The sequence below is a fragment of the mitochondrial genome of Pyrus communis (genome assembly GCF_041283825.1).
Source record: "Pyrus communis mitochondrion, complete genome".
Lineage (NCBI taxonomy): Eukaryota > Viridiplantae > Streptophyta > Magnoliopsida > Rosales > Rosaceae > Pyrus > Pyrus communis.
Genome location: NC_065229.1, coordinates 344,366 through 359,097, shown reverse-complemented (window position 1 = coordinate 359,097; position 14,732 = coordinate 344,366). Strand labels below are relative to the sequence as shown.

Genomic DNA, 14,732 nt, shown 5'->3' with positions numbered 1-14,732 from the left:
TCAAAATAAGAATAACGAGTACCGATTGATGGGGGAGAGTTACTATTACACAAGAAGACTGATAAGATCTAATCTATTAAATATCTATATAATGCTTTTAATGCTCATCCCTTAGCGCAAACACTAAGCAAGTAAACTACTTTCCTTTAAAGCTTTCGTTTCAGCGATTTCTTCCACCAAGATACCCTCCTAATTTTGAAGAAGCCCTCAATCAGGGAAGAAAGCTATGATAGAAGAAATAGAGGCTCTAAAGAAGAACGACACTTGGGAACTGATCACGTTACCAAGAGGCAAACGTACGGTTGGCTGCAGGTGGGTCCCTGAAACACAAAGCTGATGGCTCCATCGAGAGGGCTCGTATTGTGGCGAAAGGTTTCACACAAACCTATAGCATCGATTATCTCGAGACGTTTGCTCTTGTGGCCAAACTAAACTCAATTCCATACGAGTCATTCTGTCAGTTGCAGCTAACAGATCTTGGCCACTGCATCAGCTCGATGTCAAAAGGGCCTTTCTTCATGGAGACCTCCACCAGGTTTTCGAGCTCAGGGGGAGGAAGGGAAAGTTTTCAGGTGAAAAAAGGCGATATATGGTCTCAAGCAGTCTCCTCGGGCTTGGTTCGAGATATGAAGTTTGGTTATGACGAAGATCGATGGGTTTCCAGAGAAGCAATGCTGATCATTCCGTGTTCATAAAAAGGAGAAAAGAGGAAACTACTGTTCTCCTAGTGTACTCAGTTTAGAACTCTAAATTAACTAAATTTATATATTAGTAAGAACTGCAGCTAGTAAGCAAGTCGAGTAATACAGCTATTATTAAGTCGAGCGAGCTTTCGCTAATACTAATCAAAGACGAAAAGCTAAGGTCAGAATTCGCATAGAGATGATAGGCGCTTATCGTGGAGCGCGGTAGTCTCCCTTAAAACCGCTACCGATTCTTGAACAGAAAGCGGTATGCTTGCGAAGACCATTTCTGGTCTATCCGTGTTAATGAAATCCATCCCGTGAAACGCTAAGCGAGTAAACTACCTTACACATGGTAAAAAATTCCTGCAAAGAAGTGGTTGCTTCTCTCATAGGAAAAGAGTCCGATAAGTATCCCTTAGTCTGAGCAGCTTGTTCCTTTGGAACGTTAGCATCATCTTTGGATTTCAGTCAAACAAGGAATATATTAGACTCCATCTTGTTTATGAGTTCATGATCAGGCCGAGAGATAATAGGCATAATAGCCTGAATACCAAAATTATCAACATTGGAATTGTTAGCAGCCGGAGATGGGTCAATGGCTTCTACTATTACCTGATGAGAAGAATCAACCCTTAACCGGCAATCATGAGAAGGGGTGCTGGTTGAAGGATCAGCAGAAATCTGTATGTGCTGAGAAGTTTCTTTATTAACAGAAAAAAGATTCTGCTCCGTCTGATTGTCCGCAGTATTGTTTGGAAGATTCTATGTATTATCAAAAGATGATTGGATGGTGTTGCCCGTTGGCCTTTCGTCCTTTCCTGAGGTACGTTGTTCTTATTTGTGACACCCATATGGTTTGTGTCTGACCCAGCATAGTGCTTTTCTTGCCGTTGTTCATTCTTCTTTGAAGCCGAAAAATTATAGTGAGGCAGCAAGGATCCCTCAGTGGCAGCAGGCCATGTCTGAGGAATTGCCAGTCTTGCGGAAGACGTCGTTCATTACCTTATCAGATAGAGAGGGGCTCAAACCTCTTCCTGACGGAAATACCACCATTGAGGGAAATTCAGACTCACTCTTGGTATCGATTCTGAGAAGACTTTTGCCCCGCCGGCAAGGGTTACTTTTGTACGGGCTCTGATTGCAGTTGTTGCCACGGTGAGAAAGTAGTCTTTGTTCCGGGAATGCTTTTCAGAAAGGAAAACTACGGAAAGCACCTTAAAAACTAATGGAGATCCGACTGATGTGATAGTTCCAGTTTCTGCACTCCAGAAGCAAGCAACGGACAGTTTACACAGATGCGACAGGAGAGGCAATAGAGGACCGGGTTGGCCCCTTTCCGACAGATAGAGATAACACTGATTTACTGGATACAGGAGACTTTCCAGTTTCCGGATGACCTAAAAATTCGCTACTAAAAGAAGGCCGATATGCGCCTATTTATTACCGGATTCCAACCGTCCATAGGAAATAAGTACTTATACTTTATACATACGTCTTTTCATTCTTCAGAGCCTACTCTTGCTGGAGTTGTGGCTGGGTCAGATTCCATAACCTCTGCTAATCTCCGAGCTGCCTTTCCTTCGGCTTGTAACAAGCGCGAGGCCATTATTTGATCGTTTACGGCCTTCGGCTATTTATTTGATGGACGTGTGCCCTATTGGAGCCGCGGCCTTACTTCTTAGTCAGATTTTGATAAAAAATGGTGGGGGTTTCCCTGAATCGCCTATAGTAAGGAGCTATGAGGCCCTTCCCTTCTCCTAACTCTCTCCATTCCCGGTGGAGAATCCCCATGTTGAAAATAACCGCGTTACCATTATAGACAGCATGGCCAAGAATGGAGACTCTCATATTAGTTCAAAATTAAGGTCTTCCTCTGGGCGGGCGGACCCTCTTTCTTTTATTGTATTGCTGCCATGCGTAAGAAAGAGATAACGGTGATTTCTGAAAAAACTCGGACTTAGGGCACGATCGTTTCATTTGTATTCATCCGGAAAGAAGAGCTGGTGGTATTTTGGACTAAACAGGTAAAGATTTCTGAACCCCTTTTAATATCTAAACTTAGACTTAGACAAAAAAAATTTTGTTTTATAGCAGAGCGTCTGGCCACACTTGCTAATGGCGATTGGAGAGTTTTAGTGAGACTACGGTGAATCATCTCACTAGAGATAAATCTGATCAAAATCCTTAGCGTTTCACACTAAGCAAGTAAACTACCTTCACCCCAGAACTAATAATGGAGAATGGTAATCCAACTGATTTACGACTATACCAGGAATAATTGGCTGCTTAAGACCGGAATTTATCTAACGCTTAACAAGATTCGATTCGCGCTAAAAAAAGACTAAAATGGCTGTACAGGGCCAATCTAGTAGTTTGGTACCTTTGCCATACGGTAGGGCAAGAGACCTGTTCGTGAGCTCGGGAAGTTTGATGAACTACTGGCAAGGTTTCATTTGTAAGCACATCACTTTCGGGCGAGATCCTTACCGCTTGGCGGAACAGAGCGGCGTGGGGCAGATATAAAGGCAGCAACCTGGATTTGACCATAGCGTTGAGCTGGGCCAGCAACCCACAGTACATCGATATGCGTAATTCATTAATTATGTGAGGGCACTTGGGATATCATAAAGATAGTTCTATCCTGTCACTGGCCTCCCATAAGTGACATCGTTCCAGCAGGAGGAAATTGGCGGATGAACAAACATAGAGTGAGTAATATATGTTGTCCGATCTTTCAGACAGATACGACCCTCCAGAGGAGCCATCCCGAAGAGCCGAGAGATGGCATCCTCTTCAATCTCAATCCGCTTCTCTTTTCCTTTGTCCTTGGCTACTGGGGGTTGACGTTCGGGTAGTGTCTTCCCTTTTCTGAGTTGCATCTGGTCTACCACCTTAGGCTTTTCTTCTTATTGTGGGAAGTTAAGCTCTTCATCTGAGTTGCTCCCTAAGCCTACTATGTTACAGGTGCTGGGTCCTCTGTTCGTGAAGGATCCTTGTAGAAATTTGGAGCAAGGATAATGTTCCCCTGATTTATTTTGTTCCGGATCCACGACTTCAAAGTGTAGCAGATCTCGAGAGTGTGACCCAGACGTCTGTGGTAAGGGCAGTAATTTAGATTGTCCGTCATGTCTGCCTGTTCAGGGACGGTGATTGGGGGAAGTTCTAGTCCAGCCCTTAAGGCATGGGCAAAGATAATGCCAACCTTCTCTTTTTTGAAGACAAAGTCATCGTCATTCTCGCTGAGATAGAGTCGGCTTTATTTGGCAGAGTAGGCAAAGGAGTTGCCTCTCATCTGCCGGACATCCCTTTCCTTTTCTGGTCATCTAACTTTCACTTTCAAGTCTGTTGGGAACAGGTTTCGCCTTTCTCATCGGGCCTTGGCTTTAGGAGGTTTTTTGGAATGTTCTTGGTAGGCCCCCCTTCAATTACCTGCATTAAGAGATTTAGGGGATCCCATTAAACCTGTGAAACATTCCACGTTCTCACTTAAGTTGGCAAGCGCAAGCCCAAACAAAGCAAACCTCCTTTTTCATTTCGGCTGATTCAACCGAGATTGAGTTGCCTTTCCTTTGCTCTTTCTTTGCCCCCTGCCTACTTTCTTCGGATCGTTCTGACGATGCTTATTCTTTTTGATATAACCTCGTCTCAAGGGCCGCCTGCATAGCAATCAATCGTCGTTGGCGCTTCCTACTCCTTCGGCTAACACGAGTGCTCCATTCTCCTTGAATATATCTTTCATCATATTTTGAGTCTTCCTTGCTCTTCCGATGCTAGAACTAAATAGGCTATGCTTGGCGAGATCTCAGCTATCGGGCAAAGAATATCTCCAACTATTACAAGGATTTGAGGTGACCACAGGTTGCTTAGGACAATCTAAAACTCTTTTTTTTGGAAAGGAGGATTTCGGCTTCTTCATTCCCGAGTGCCAATTCGATCTTGCGGTTGCCCCCCCTCGTTTGGGGCCACCTCTGGATAAAGCCATCTTTCAATCCACGTGGATGAGTTTGATGGGGTTGAAGAGGGGGCCGGTGGGGCTACTTGGGACGGCCCAGCTTCAGAGAAGGCGACTGCATTGGCGGGCGGCACAGTCCCTGATTCGATGGGCAGCGGTGGAGCTTGACGCCCAGGAGTCTGATTTACTTCTATCTCTGATGATAAAGTGAGGTACTTTCGCCAACTACCCGAGTCCGATTCAGAATTTTGTATTGAAGAGGGGCCGGCATCACCCCTGTGCGGCCCTTGGTTAACTGTCTCGTTTCCTCCCGTCATATTCATTATCGTTCCGTCAAAGATCCCGAAAGCGGCTAGAAAAAAAAACCAAAAGGAGCCATCCTTCACGGGCTAAGCCCCTACTCAACAGGACTTTTCTCCCAAGAGAGAACCCCATTTTCGAAAGTAGGGACTGAAAAAAATCCATTGAGCCGAGTTTCAGACAAAAAAGATAGAAAAGACTGGACACTGTTGCTACAAAGAGGAAAGGCATCGCAGCCTTTGGCCCTATCTTAAGAAGCGATCGAAATAACTCTTGCATGTTCACAGCAGTTAAGTAAATCAGCTTCCACCACCACAACCTCAGCGGTCATGATGACAACATCCCCCGCAATTCAACTTGAGGGTTACCAGTCAAGGTATATTAAGGATTGGGGCTTCCGCAACACCCCATGGGGAGCCATACAAAAAAAGTATGACCACCGCTTCTTAAAGAAAGACCAAATCCGCATTTCAAAAGCCTGGGATCCTGTCCCTTGGACTACTTTAGTAAAGGGAGAATGGCAACTGGGCCCTGCAGTGGTAGAACCTGGTGAACCGGACGTACTAAAAAGAAACCTTTTCTTCTCTTACGAAATTCCTGACTAGTCGTAGTTAGCCTAAGGACCAGAATAAGAGGTTTCGGCGTATCGGGGCTGCTAGGCTCCTTTCTCATGGGAGGGGTTCGCATCCAACTCTTCTCGATACCCGGTCATTGGCACCATCTTCTAACTCGTTAAGCGTAAATAGCCTATATAAGATAACTCTGATCGTCTCCTACTTCTAACTCAAGTTATTAGCCCCCTACTGACTACCGTGGCAGGAGAAGCCGCGAAGTAATTTAATAGCTCGACTGAGACGGTTACGAAGTAAAGGCGCTCGACTCTGACAAGAAGAGACTACGCAGTAGTGTGGCGTGGTTGGTTTTGGATCTCTAGCACCACGACTTTTGTTTCAGAACACCTTGGGTGATGAGGCACACAAAGGGTCAGGGGAGGCCAGACGTACCGGGCTAAGGGTCCGCGGGAAGACCTTATGAACAAAATAAAGAATCAGTGAAGCGAAACTTCCGAGTGACGAAGTAGCTCGACCGTGAGTGAGAGGCGAACCGTGTAAAAGTAGGGTTCCTAAGCAAACGAAGGTGGACAACGGAAGGGTTGGGGCTTATACTCCAACAGGTATTTCCATGGCTAGAAAGGCTTCTTCAATCCAGCCGTACCTTACCCATGATCGACCCGGGGCTTTTGAGCGAGCAAGCCACTTCTCGGCAAGCTACCGTTCTTTCATAACCGGGGTCTTTATCCGCCTAATTGTAATTTGATGGACTTCTTCACTTCTACTTCGTAGCCTCGATCGAAAGCCAACTACAGACAAGTAACAACTTCTTGATACCATTCGCGCGACCTCCCAGACAGCACCCGCTTACCATAGGCGCGGGGAGAAAGACGAAATAGGATGGGTTTACAGCCCTAGGCAATAGTTAAAAAAGAGCGTGTCCCAAGTGAGTTCTGATCGAAGGTGAGCACCAAGTTCCCATCAGGAGCAGAGGCAGTTCTTTCCAGATCCAGGAAAAACAGACTTTATTTCAAGAGTTCTAGTCGCGCCTCTCCACTCTAACAAAGTAGTCCGAGGTTATGAAATAAAACGTAGGTTTTCTATACAAATGGTGCCCATTCGGCCAATGTTGAGTGTCAGGCGAAGCTACCCTCGGTTCCTGCCCCCGTATCAATGCGACCAGGGAATCGATGGCACGTACCGTTGTCAGTTACCAAGTGATGATCTTAAAGCCCAATCCGCAGCCTAATCACTTCGGCTTGTTCCTTCCTCGGTGGATTTCCAAGAGATTCCACTACCGTGGGCTATGCCTGGTCTTATTTATTGATCATCCTATGATCTCCATTGTTCTGATTTCCCTGCCAGGAAGTGGAGAGCTTGCTAAAAAGCTCCTCGCAACGAGATGGGCTGGGTGTCTGTCTTCGTGCTCATCAACTGGAGAATCTCGTTTCTCTTTTAGTTGATCGACCTCTAATCGAGATCTAGGTTCTGAAAGAAAGGCACTGAAAGTGTGCGCCTGCCTCAAAAACTTTATCCCCGTAGAAACCATTTTACTGGATAAACGTCTTTGCTTCGCAACCTTCTTGATGATGGTGGGCAAATAAAGTCTTCACTTCGTTCAGAACCTGCCCTTCTTTCACCGTTGCTTCGCAACCTTACATCTGCCAACTTCGATTCGAAATCCCGGAAAACAAGCTCCTGTCAAGTGAGCGACATCAGCTTACGAGCCAGATGATAGATGATGCAATCAACCATACAATACAGTAAATGAAAATAAGGGTTTCGGGGTAGAATGTTGAAGGGATACGTACCCAGCCCCCGTAAAAGTGCAGAGCTTTACTAGGAATGAATCGGAATTCGAGACAGTTAGAAGGGTTGGAGGTCCGGGTAAAGGTGGAGGCTCAATTACACGAGAATCCCCGCGAGCCCTGGAACTAGCCCGATATTCTTGTGCAACAGGGGAAGCTTGGATGACAGACCATTTCAAAAAAGCTACGAAAACCAAGGGTGGGTTCTCAGTCCGGTTGGGCAGATGTGGACGAGCTAAGAGGCCACACCTTCCTCCAACGGTCGTGCTCCCATATACAACCAGTTGTGCTTATACAGTGAAATCTTGTTTTTTCTATCAATAAACAAGGTAGCGGGTGGCCAACCCACCCGGGGGACTGCCGAGCCACAAAATCCCGCGGATTCTCTAAAAATATCTCCGTTTTCTTTGTTTAGGGCTCTCCATAAGCTAATAATGAATGCCGAGATCAAACGACATCATGTACCACGGTTAGAGGGACCTCTTCTGCCTACTCTTCTCTATGATATTATAGGTTCAATGAAGTTAGTTTCCGCTGCTGCTTTGCACTTGACTGAAGGCACCGAAGGTGATGTTGCCATGGTATTTATGTGTGGGAAGTGGAATGCGGGCATCCGCTGGTCAAGTTTTGGAGGTTGTCCCGGAAGGCATCTTTCTCTCCCAATTGCCAAGAGGATTCATCTCGCTGCCTTTCCTATCAAGAGTCATAATAGAATTCGAAAAGAAGAAGACGGGTCAGAAGATACCGATGCCGATGGTGGTGACATTCCACGAAGCGGAGGCGAAAGTCTTATACGAGACGAGAGGGCTAAAAGCTTTCAATTTTGACCAGCTCAACAAAGCGTTAAATCCATGTTCGTCAACCAAGCAAACGAAGTGAGGTTATGAAATAAACGAAGTGAAGTGGAAGAAGAAGAAGAAGCAGTGAGGCGCCGAACGTAGTGAGGTGGGAAGAAGAGAATTCCGATGGATTCTATTTATATGACATTTGACTCCGTAACCTCTACTGCGCAGCCTCGTGAATACAACCGTTAGGCTGCGAAGCAGATCTTGTGCAATCAATAAAAAAAAAAGAATGAAGGAGCGGAACCTTCCTCTGACTCACTTCGGTGGCAGGAGATTCCGGAATTACTACGCAAGATAAGGGGACTCTGTCAAAGAGGCACACTCATCTCGATGGCTTGACGGAACACGGCCGCACACCCCTTTGTTGTCAACGCGACTGAAACGAAAGAGTGGCGCCTCGGCCACTGCTTTGTATTGAAAGTGGTGCTCCTCGTCATGCTTGCCGTGGGAGGGGATGATTACAAACCATCCCTCTTACCAGTCCCCGTCTCCCTGACTCGTCCGGGGATCCCTCGTATCATTCCGTCATTTCACAGATGTAGGGTCCGTAAGGGCGACGAAAGGTAGGATGCCCCTGTTTGGCTTTTGTTTTCCAAACAGGGTTTGCCGCTAAGCCAACCCTCCATATCTGGACGCTGGTTCAAGTCAACAGTGGCAAAGATTGCCCACTTCACTTCGCTTCACTTCCACCTCACTTCGTTTACTTCGTAACCTCATGTTTACACAAAATGTTGTTGTTAAGGAATTCCCACTATGGTCTCGAGAGAACAATCCTAACCCAAAGCTTGGAAAACAGTTCATAATCCTGCCTTCGATCTCCGCAAGCGGAGGGTTTCGCACTCAACCAGCGGGAGATTGCTCGACCATACCATTAGGGAGAGGGGATTGAGACGATCTTGAGCGTCAGGCGAAGCCGAGACACATCCATACTAGAAGCCATTCGAACTTCCAGCAAAAGGACTCGGGGGTGACCTAACCGAGTCCATCTTGTTCCCCCGTACCATCCCAATGTGATTAAGATCAATCCGAAGCCCAGACGTTTCGAGCTCTGTCTCGATCAGATGCATCAGAGGCGCCAAAGGCGTGAGGGGAGGCTTGAAAAACTGCCGGAATGGTCCTACGGGTATCTTTTCCCATCGGAGGTAGTGCCCAACGGGAGAAGGGGCCGAAATGGGGTTTCTATTACCAGAAAGCGTCCATTCAGATGATATCTAGTGGCAAGCACAGACCTGATGAGATCCCCCTTTCCATCCTATTCATTCCTTAAACAGGCAAGTCCCTTATGTAAGTAAAGAAAAGGGTTTGGGATCAGCTGCAGGTTACGAAGTCAAAGTAGTCGTGAGGCACCGAAGGTGTCCATGTGGAGAAGCGAAGGCTCCGCAGGAAATTACGAAGTACTGAATTTGCATATAGAAAGACGATGGATCCGTGTCTTATACCAACGTACAGATAAATGCTAGAAGTAGCCACAAGTAGAAGAACAGGAAAGATTGAGACTTACGTGGATAGCTTAATAAAGAAAAGGGGAACGAAGCCCCCGGAGTTGATAGTTCGATCCACCCATAGAAAAGTAAGAAGGTTTCTGGGACTTGGCTCCATGATAAGGAGGCTATCAATAACTTAGCTGTTAGCTTATTATTCATTGAGGAATCTGTTAATGGGAATATTTGTTCACTCCCTGGCGGATTTCCCTCTCTTGGTTCTAGTAAGATAATTGCTCTTGGCAGACCTGTGCTTATGGAGGAAGTAAAAGCGAGTCTGTTTGGATTGGTTTTGTGCGGCAACAAATTTTTTTTGAAAAGTCCAAGATATTTTGCTCTCCTAATATTGGTGCTGGTCTTGCCCATCAGATAAGTAATGTTTGTGGTTCTTCTTTGACTAAGTAACTCCCTTGGGGTGCCCCTCATCCATTCTCGAGTCACCAAGTCCACCTACAAGGAGATTATTGAGAAAAGCCAAAAAAGGCTTGCTGCTTGGAAAGCCGAATCTTTATCTTTGGCTGGGAGAGCTACTCTGATTCAATCAGTGACATCTTCCATTCCTATATATACTATGCAGTCAGTAAAGCTACCTATTAGTGTTTGTAAGCGGTTGGAATAGCGTCAGTTTGACGCAACAGAGCTCGGTTCGGTTCAGTCTTTGGTTAACAATGCCAATGCCTTGACCAGATTGAAGCATGGGTTGCGGCATCCAATGAGGCTAATCCAGCAGAGAAGAGAAGAGCGAATTCGACTCACTTTCTTTCATGAATAAAGGGGTCAAGCGTTATGGGAGCACGCGCTTTAAAGCGATCGAGGGGGCGATAGATATGCAAGCGAACCCGATGCCACGGGGCTGGAGCCTTCGCGTTCATTCTCTGCGTTGTACATAACGTTCTAGCGTAGCGTGCTGCTCGCGTACGTAGCGCGCTCGCTCTTCCTTTGCTGCTTTCGTGTGCGGCGGGCTGTGCTGGCTGAGCAGTTTCTCATTCTGCTCCTGTGGTGTGGACAATTCCACCACTACTGATTGACCCGACTGACTAATCTCCCAGGCACAAAGCTAGCCTGATTGGGACTCACAAGATGGCTCATCAAAGGCCTTAATCTGCTAACAATTTTTTTAGAAATCACTTTGTAAACAGTATTACACAAGCTAATAGGTCTGCATGGACATTGGACTGGGAACTTTGGGAACCAAGGCAATAATTGTGTCATTGAGAGTCTCCGGAAGAGAAACAGCTCAAAACCAGCTTGATAATGTCCTCCTTACAACTATTCCAGCAGTTATGGAAGAAAGTAGCAGGGTACCCATCAGGCCCTGGGGCTTTGAGTGGGCCAATAGAGAATAGAGCATCTTTAATTTCTTCTTCAGACACATTCCTACCTCAGATCAACAGGCTCAATGACAGGAAATAATCTAGGTAAATCCACAACCATGGAATCAGAATTAAGCTCAAGAAAAAGGTAAAGTATTCCACAGCTAAGTTATTGATAGCCTCCTTATCATTAACCCAAATTCCATCACTAGTCTTCAACCTTTCAATCTTGTTTCTTCTTCTCCTTAAAAGAGTGGAAATGTGAAAGAACTTTGTATTTCTGTCCCCACCTTGTAACCAAGGACTTCTGTTTCCAAAACAAGTTCTCCTGATCCAGAAAAATATCATACTCCTTCTGATAATTATGCTCTAGTTGAATTAAGAAAGGAGAATATCTTCTACAAAGAGCCATCCCTTGCATTCTGGCCAAAATCCTCTTCTTTCTATGGACCAAAAACTTCTTTATTCTATTCATACAGCTTCCCAGACAAATTACTCAACTTGGACACAATGTCCAAGTCAGAATCATTCCACTCCTCATCAACAACCTGCTTAAAATTATCATGCTTGGTCCACATAGAAAAAAAACCTAAACGGTTTGAGCCTAGGATCAGGAATTTTGTCAGAAACAAGGCTAATAACTAGAGGGCAATGGTCTTTCTTTCAGAACCTTAGCCAAGTAATCATCATCTCTGGCTGACTCTCTTTCAATTGGTGGTGTTGGCAAAACAGCCTTAGAAGAAACCGCTACAAGGTACGAAAGTTACTTGAGGGACTAAGAGGAGCCAACAGACCACAGGCTATTAGGGGAAGCCCAGAGCCCCCAGATAACCGCCGCTCAGCCAGAATAAAGAGGGACCACAAAGTGGCATACATACACGGCCAATCAAGAACAATTGCATCACCCACCCCGGCTCAGATTCAGGCAATACGAAGCTATCTGGATCTTCCATAGCCTCCTCGAGAATCTATATTTGTGAAAATGAAGCAATCTTTGTGAGGTCGGATAGCCTTAATCCATGTTTGGGCTCGGGCCAAAGACATCTCATGAAGAATTAGGGGTTCGGGCCGTGCCGATTCCCTGATTCGAATCATTCTTTCTTTTGATAGCAAGCGCGGTTGGTTCACTCGCAAATCCATGGTAACCTTGTGTGTGCCTCTTCCCAAGGTTGAGCTACTGCGTGCCTCTTGTTGGAAAAATCTCCATTTCATTAAGCTAAACCGAGCCTACTCGCTAAGCGATGGGCCAGTCTCCCCGGTTGGTACATCTTGCCTAGTTTGATCAACGGGAGGAACGAAGTGAAGAAACAAACCCATTAGATTCTTCCATCTCGCTAACTAAATAAACGGCGTCTCGCACTCTTACCTCGCCTTTGGCGCCTTCTACTTTCATTCACGACCCAAGCTTCGATTTCAATCTGAACTAAATCACCCTATCCAAATCAGGATCGGCGACGGACCAATCATCCATTCATGCGCAGCCTTTACTTCGTAACCTCCGGGGCAACATAGATCCAGGGGCCAGAAACACCGTATTTATTGTCAGAACCCGTGTTCACCGCGCTCTGAGACACCCGAAAAAACTGTATTTTCCGGGGAAAAAAGAGGGCTATAAGTAGGCCGTTTGCTATTGCTATAAGGGCTGCTCGCCTTTATACGGCTTGGCTTCGATATCGCTCCTATGTAGTGGTCGGCCTATAAAGTAGTATTCCTGCCATACTAGAATGCCTATTATCTAGTGCTAGAAGCTTCGCCAGAAGCAAGCAAGACGAGGCCGCTCTGCTTCGTAGACAAGGCTCGTTCCGTACTTTACTTACGAGCTCGTGTAGTACTCGCCCCTATCTCTAAAGGGGCTTATGCACTCCACTCGCTGTTTACTAAACGAACGTTAGAGCGAGCGAGCGAAGCCTTCAATTTAGTGGCTTCCCCCCTTATCCCTCACCCTACTCTTTCATTTACGCTTAAGCTTCCCCGGTTTGGGGGATTAATTGATTGGATACCCGAGAACCATAATCTTTCCTAGGAACAGCTTCTACGACGATAGGCGTAAAGGCATGATTAGTTCCACAAATCTCACTGCACTGACCATAGTAAACTCCCTCTCGCTGTACCGAAATAGAGATCTGATTTAAACGACCAGGTACAGCATCACATTTGACACCTGACGAAGGTACAGCCCAACTATGAGGTACATCAGCAGGTGTTACAATAATACGTATATGAGTTTTGTCCGGTACAACCACTCTATTGTCCACTTCTAATAAACGTGATTGACCCAATTCTAGATCATCTTCTGGAATCGTATAACTGTCAAAAGTGAGTGACTGTTCATCGGAACTGTTATAGTCTGAATACTCGTAAGTCCGATACCATTGATGTCCAATAGCTTTGATAGTAATGGCTGGATCTACTACTACCTCGTCCATTGAGTATAACAGAGCAAATGATGGTATAGCAATGAACATCAGGATGATACTAGGAAATATGGTCCGAAGAATCTCGATAGTAGTTCCATGAACAATCCTTTGCGGGATTGGATTTTTTTTATAGTGGAAATGCCATAAAGCGCGAACCAAGATCCGTGATACGAAAACCAAAATCAGAATGAGGAAGAAAAAGATATCGTGATGTAAGTCCATTATTCCTTGCATCATAGGTGTTGCTGCGTCTTGAAATCCTAATTGCCATGGTTCCGCTGCATCACAAGGAACAATTGTGAGGAATAGCCATTCTAGAACAATCATTTGGGTTGGTTCATTCTTTAACTGCTCCGCCCCCCCCAAAAAAAAGAAGAGAGACTTGTTCTTGCTCTCCCAATTCAGGAAGACGTGAGTTGTGGTTGGTTGTTGACCAACAGAAAGCATGGGAGAAAGAAGGAGTCACAGCCAGAGATCAAGCAAGAGACTTCAACAACGGGGGGTCCTTTACTTAGAATATGTTATTTTGACGCCGTTCCAACCTAGCTCAAAATCAATTGGAACGCCCCAATTGTTGAATATGATTAAACACATCAGCAACGTTTGAGACGTTGTATATACTATCAGTATCACAAAAATATACTTGCTCAAGATGTGAAAAAAGTCAATCACTTTTTCTGATCTTGCACCTTCTAACATCTCAAGTTGAGAATTCTCGTCACGCTTTTTCATTCACGATTTTATGTTCTCGTCGATTCTTCCCCTCGTTCCTTTTATCTTGGACATCTCACTTGAAATGCAATCAATGCATTCATTCTTTTCGATCTTCTACTCAGATAGACTGAACACCAACCCAATCTCGACAAAGTGAAAAGTAGAATCGAATTGATTCGATCATTCAAGTCGGGTATCATTTATCTACGCTAGAATCCGCCCCACGTTAACCGCTTTCTTCTCTTATGAAATTTCTAGTTTGATCGAGGACAGTACACCTTTTTTATTTAAAAGATTTTCCTTATTATGGTGGTGGAGGATATAGAGTGCTGGCAAGGCTGGATCACAAGCGATCTCGGCATTTTGACCGTATCTTCGCTATGTATACTAAAGTCCGTGGTTCAAGTGATTATCCATTTGAATTATGGCTTGGTCGAGTGAGCTTTCGCTTGGAAAGTCCAGGATACGCTAGACTAGACGCTTTCTTTTTAGCTGACTTTAGCGCTTCGCTTGCTAACTCTTCTTTCAATGGAATAAAAAAGGTAAAAAAGATCACTACTATACTTACTGAAAGTGGCATTTATATAAAAGCTCTTATTTCAATCTCCAGGAGGGATGATACGCTTCCGATCGATCTGTCTTCCCCATGTTGTTACTGGCCCTTC

The 14,732-nt window shown here is 45.3% G+C and overlaps 1 protein-coding gene across 1 annotated transcript; it reads right to left on the bottom strand.

The window, feature by feature from the left end:
* Window positions 1-12,897: 12,897 nt before the first annotated feature.
* cox2 (cytochrome c oxidase subunit II) lies at window positions 12,898-13,680 on the bottom strand. Its single transcript has one exon. The coding sequence runs from the start codon at window positions 13,678-13,680 to the stop codon at window positions 12,898-12,900; it is 783 nt and encodes a 260-aa protein (YP_010438257.1).
* Window positions 13,681-14,732: the final 1,052 nt, after the last annotated feature.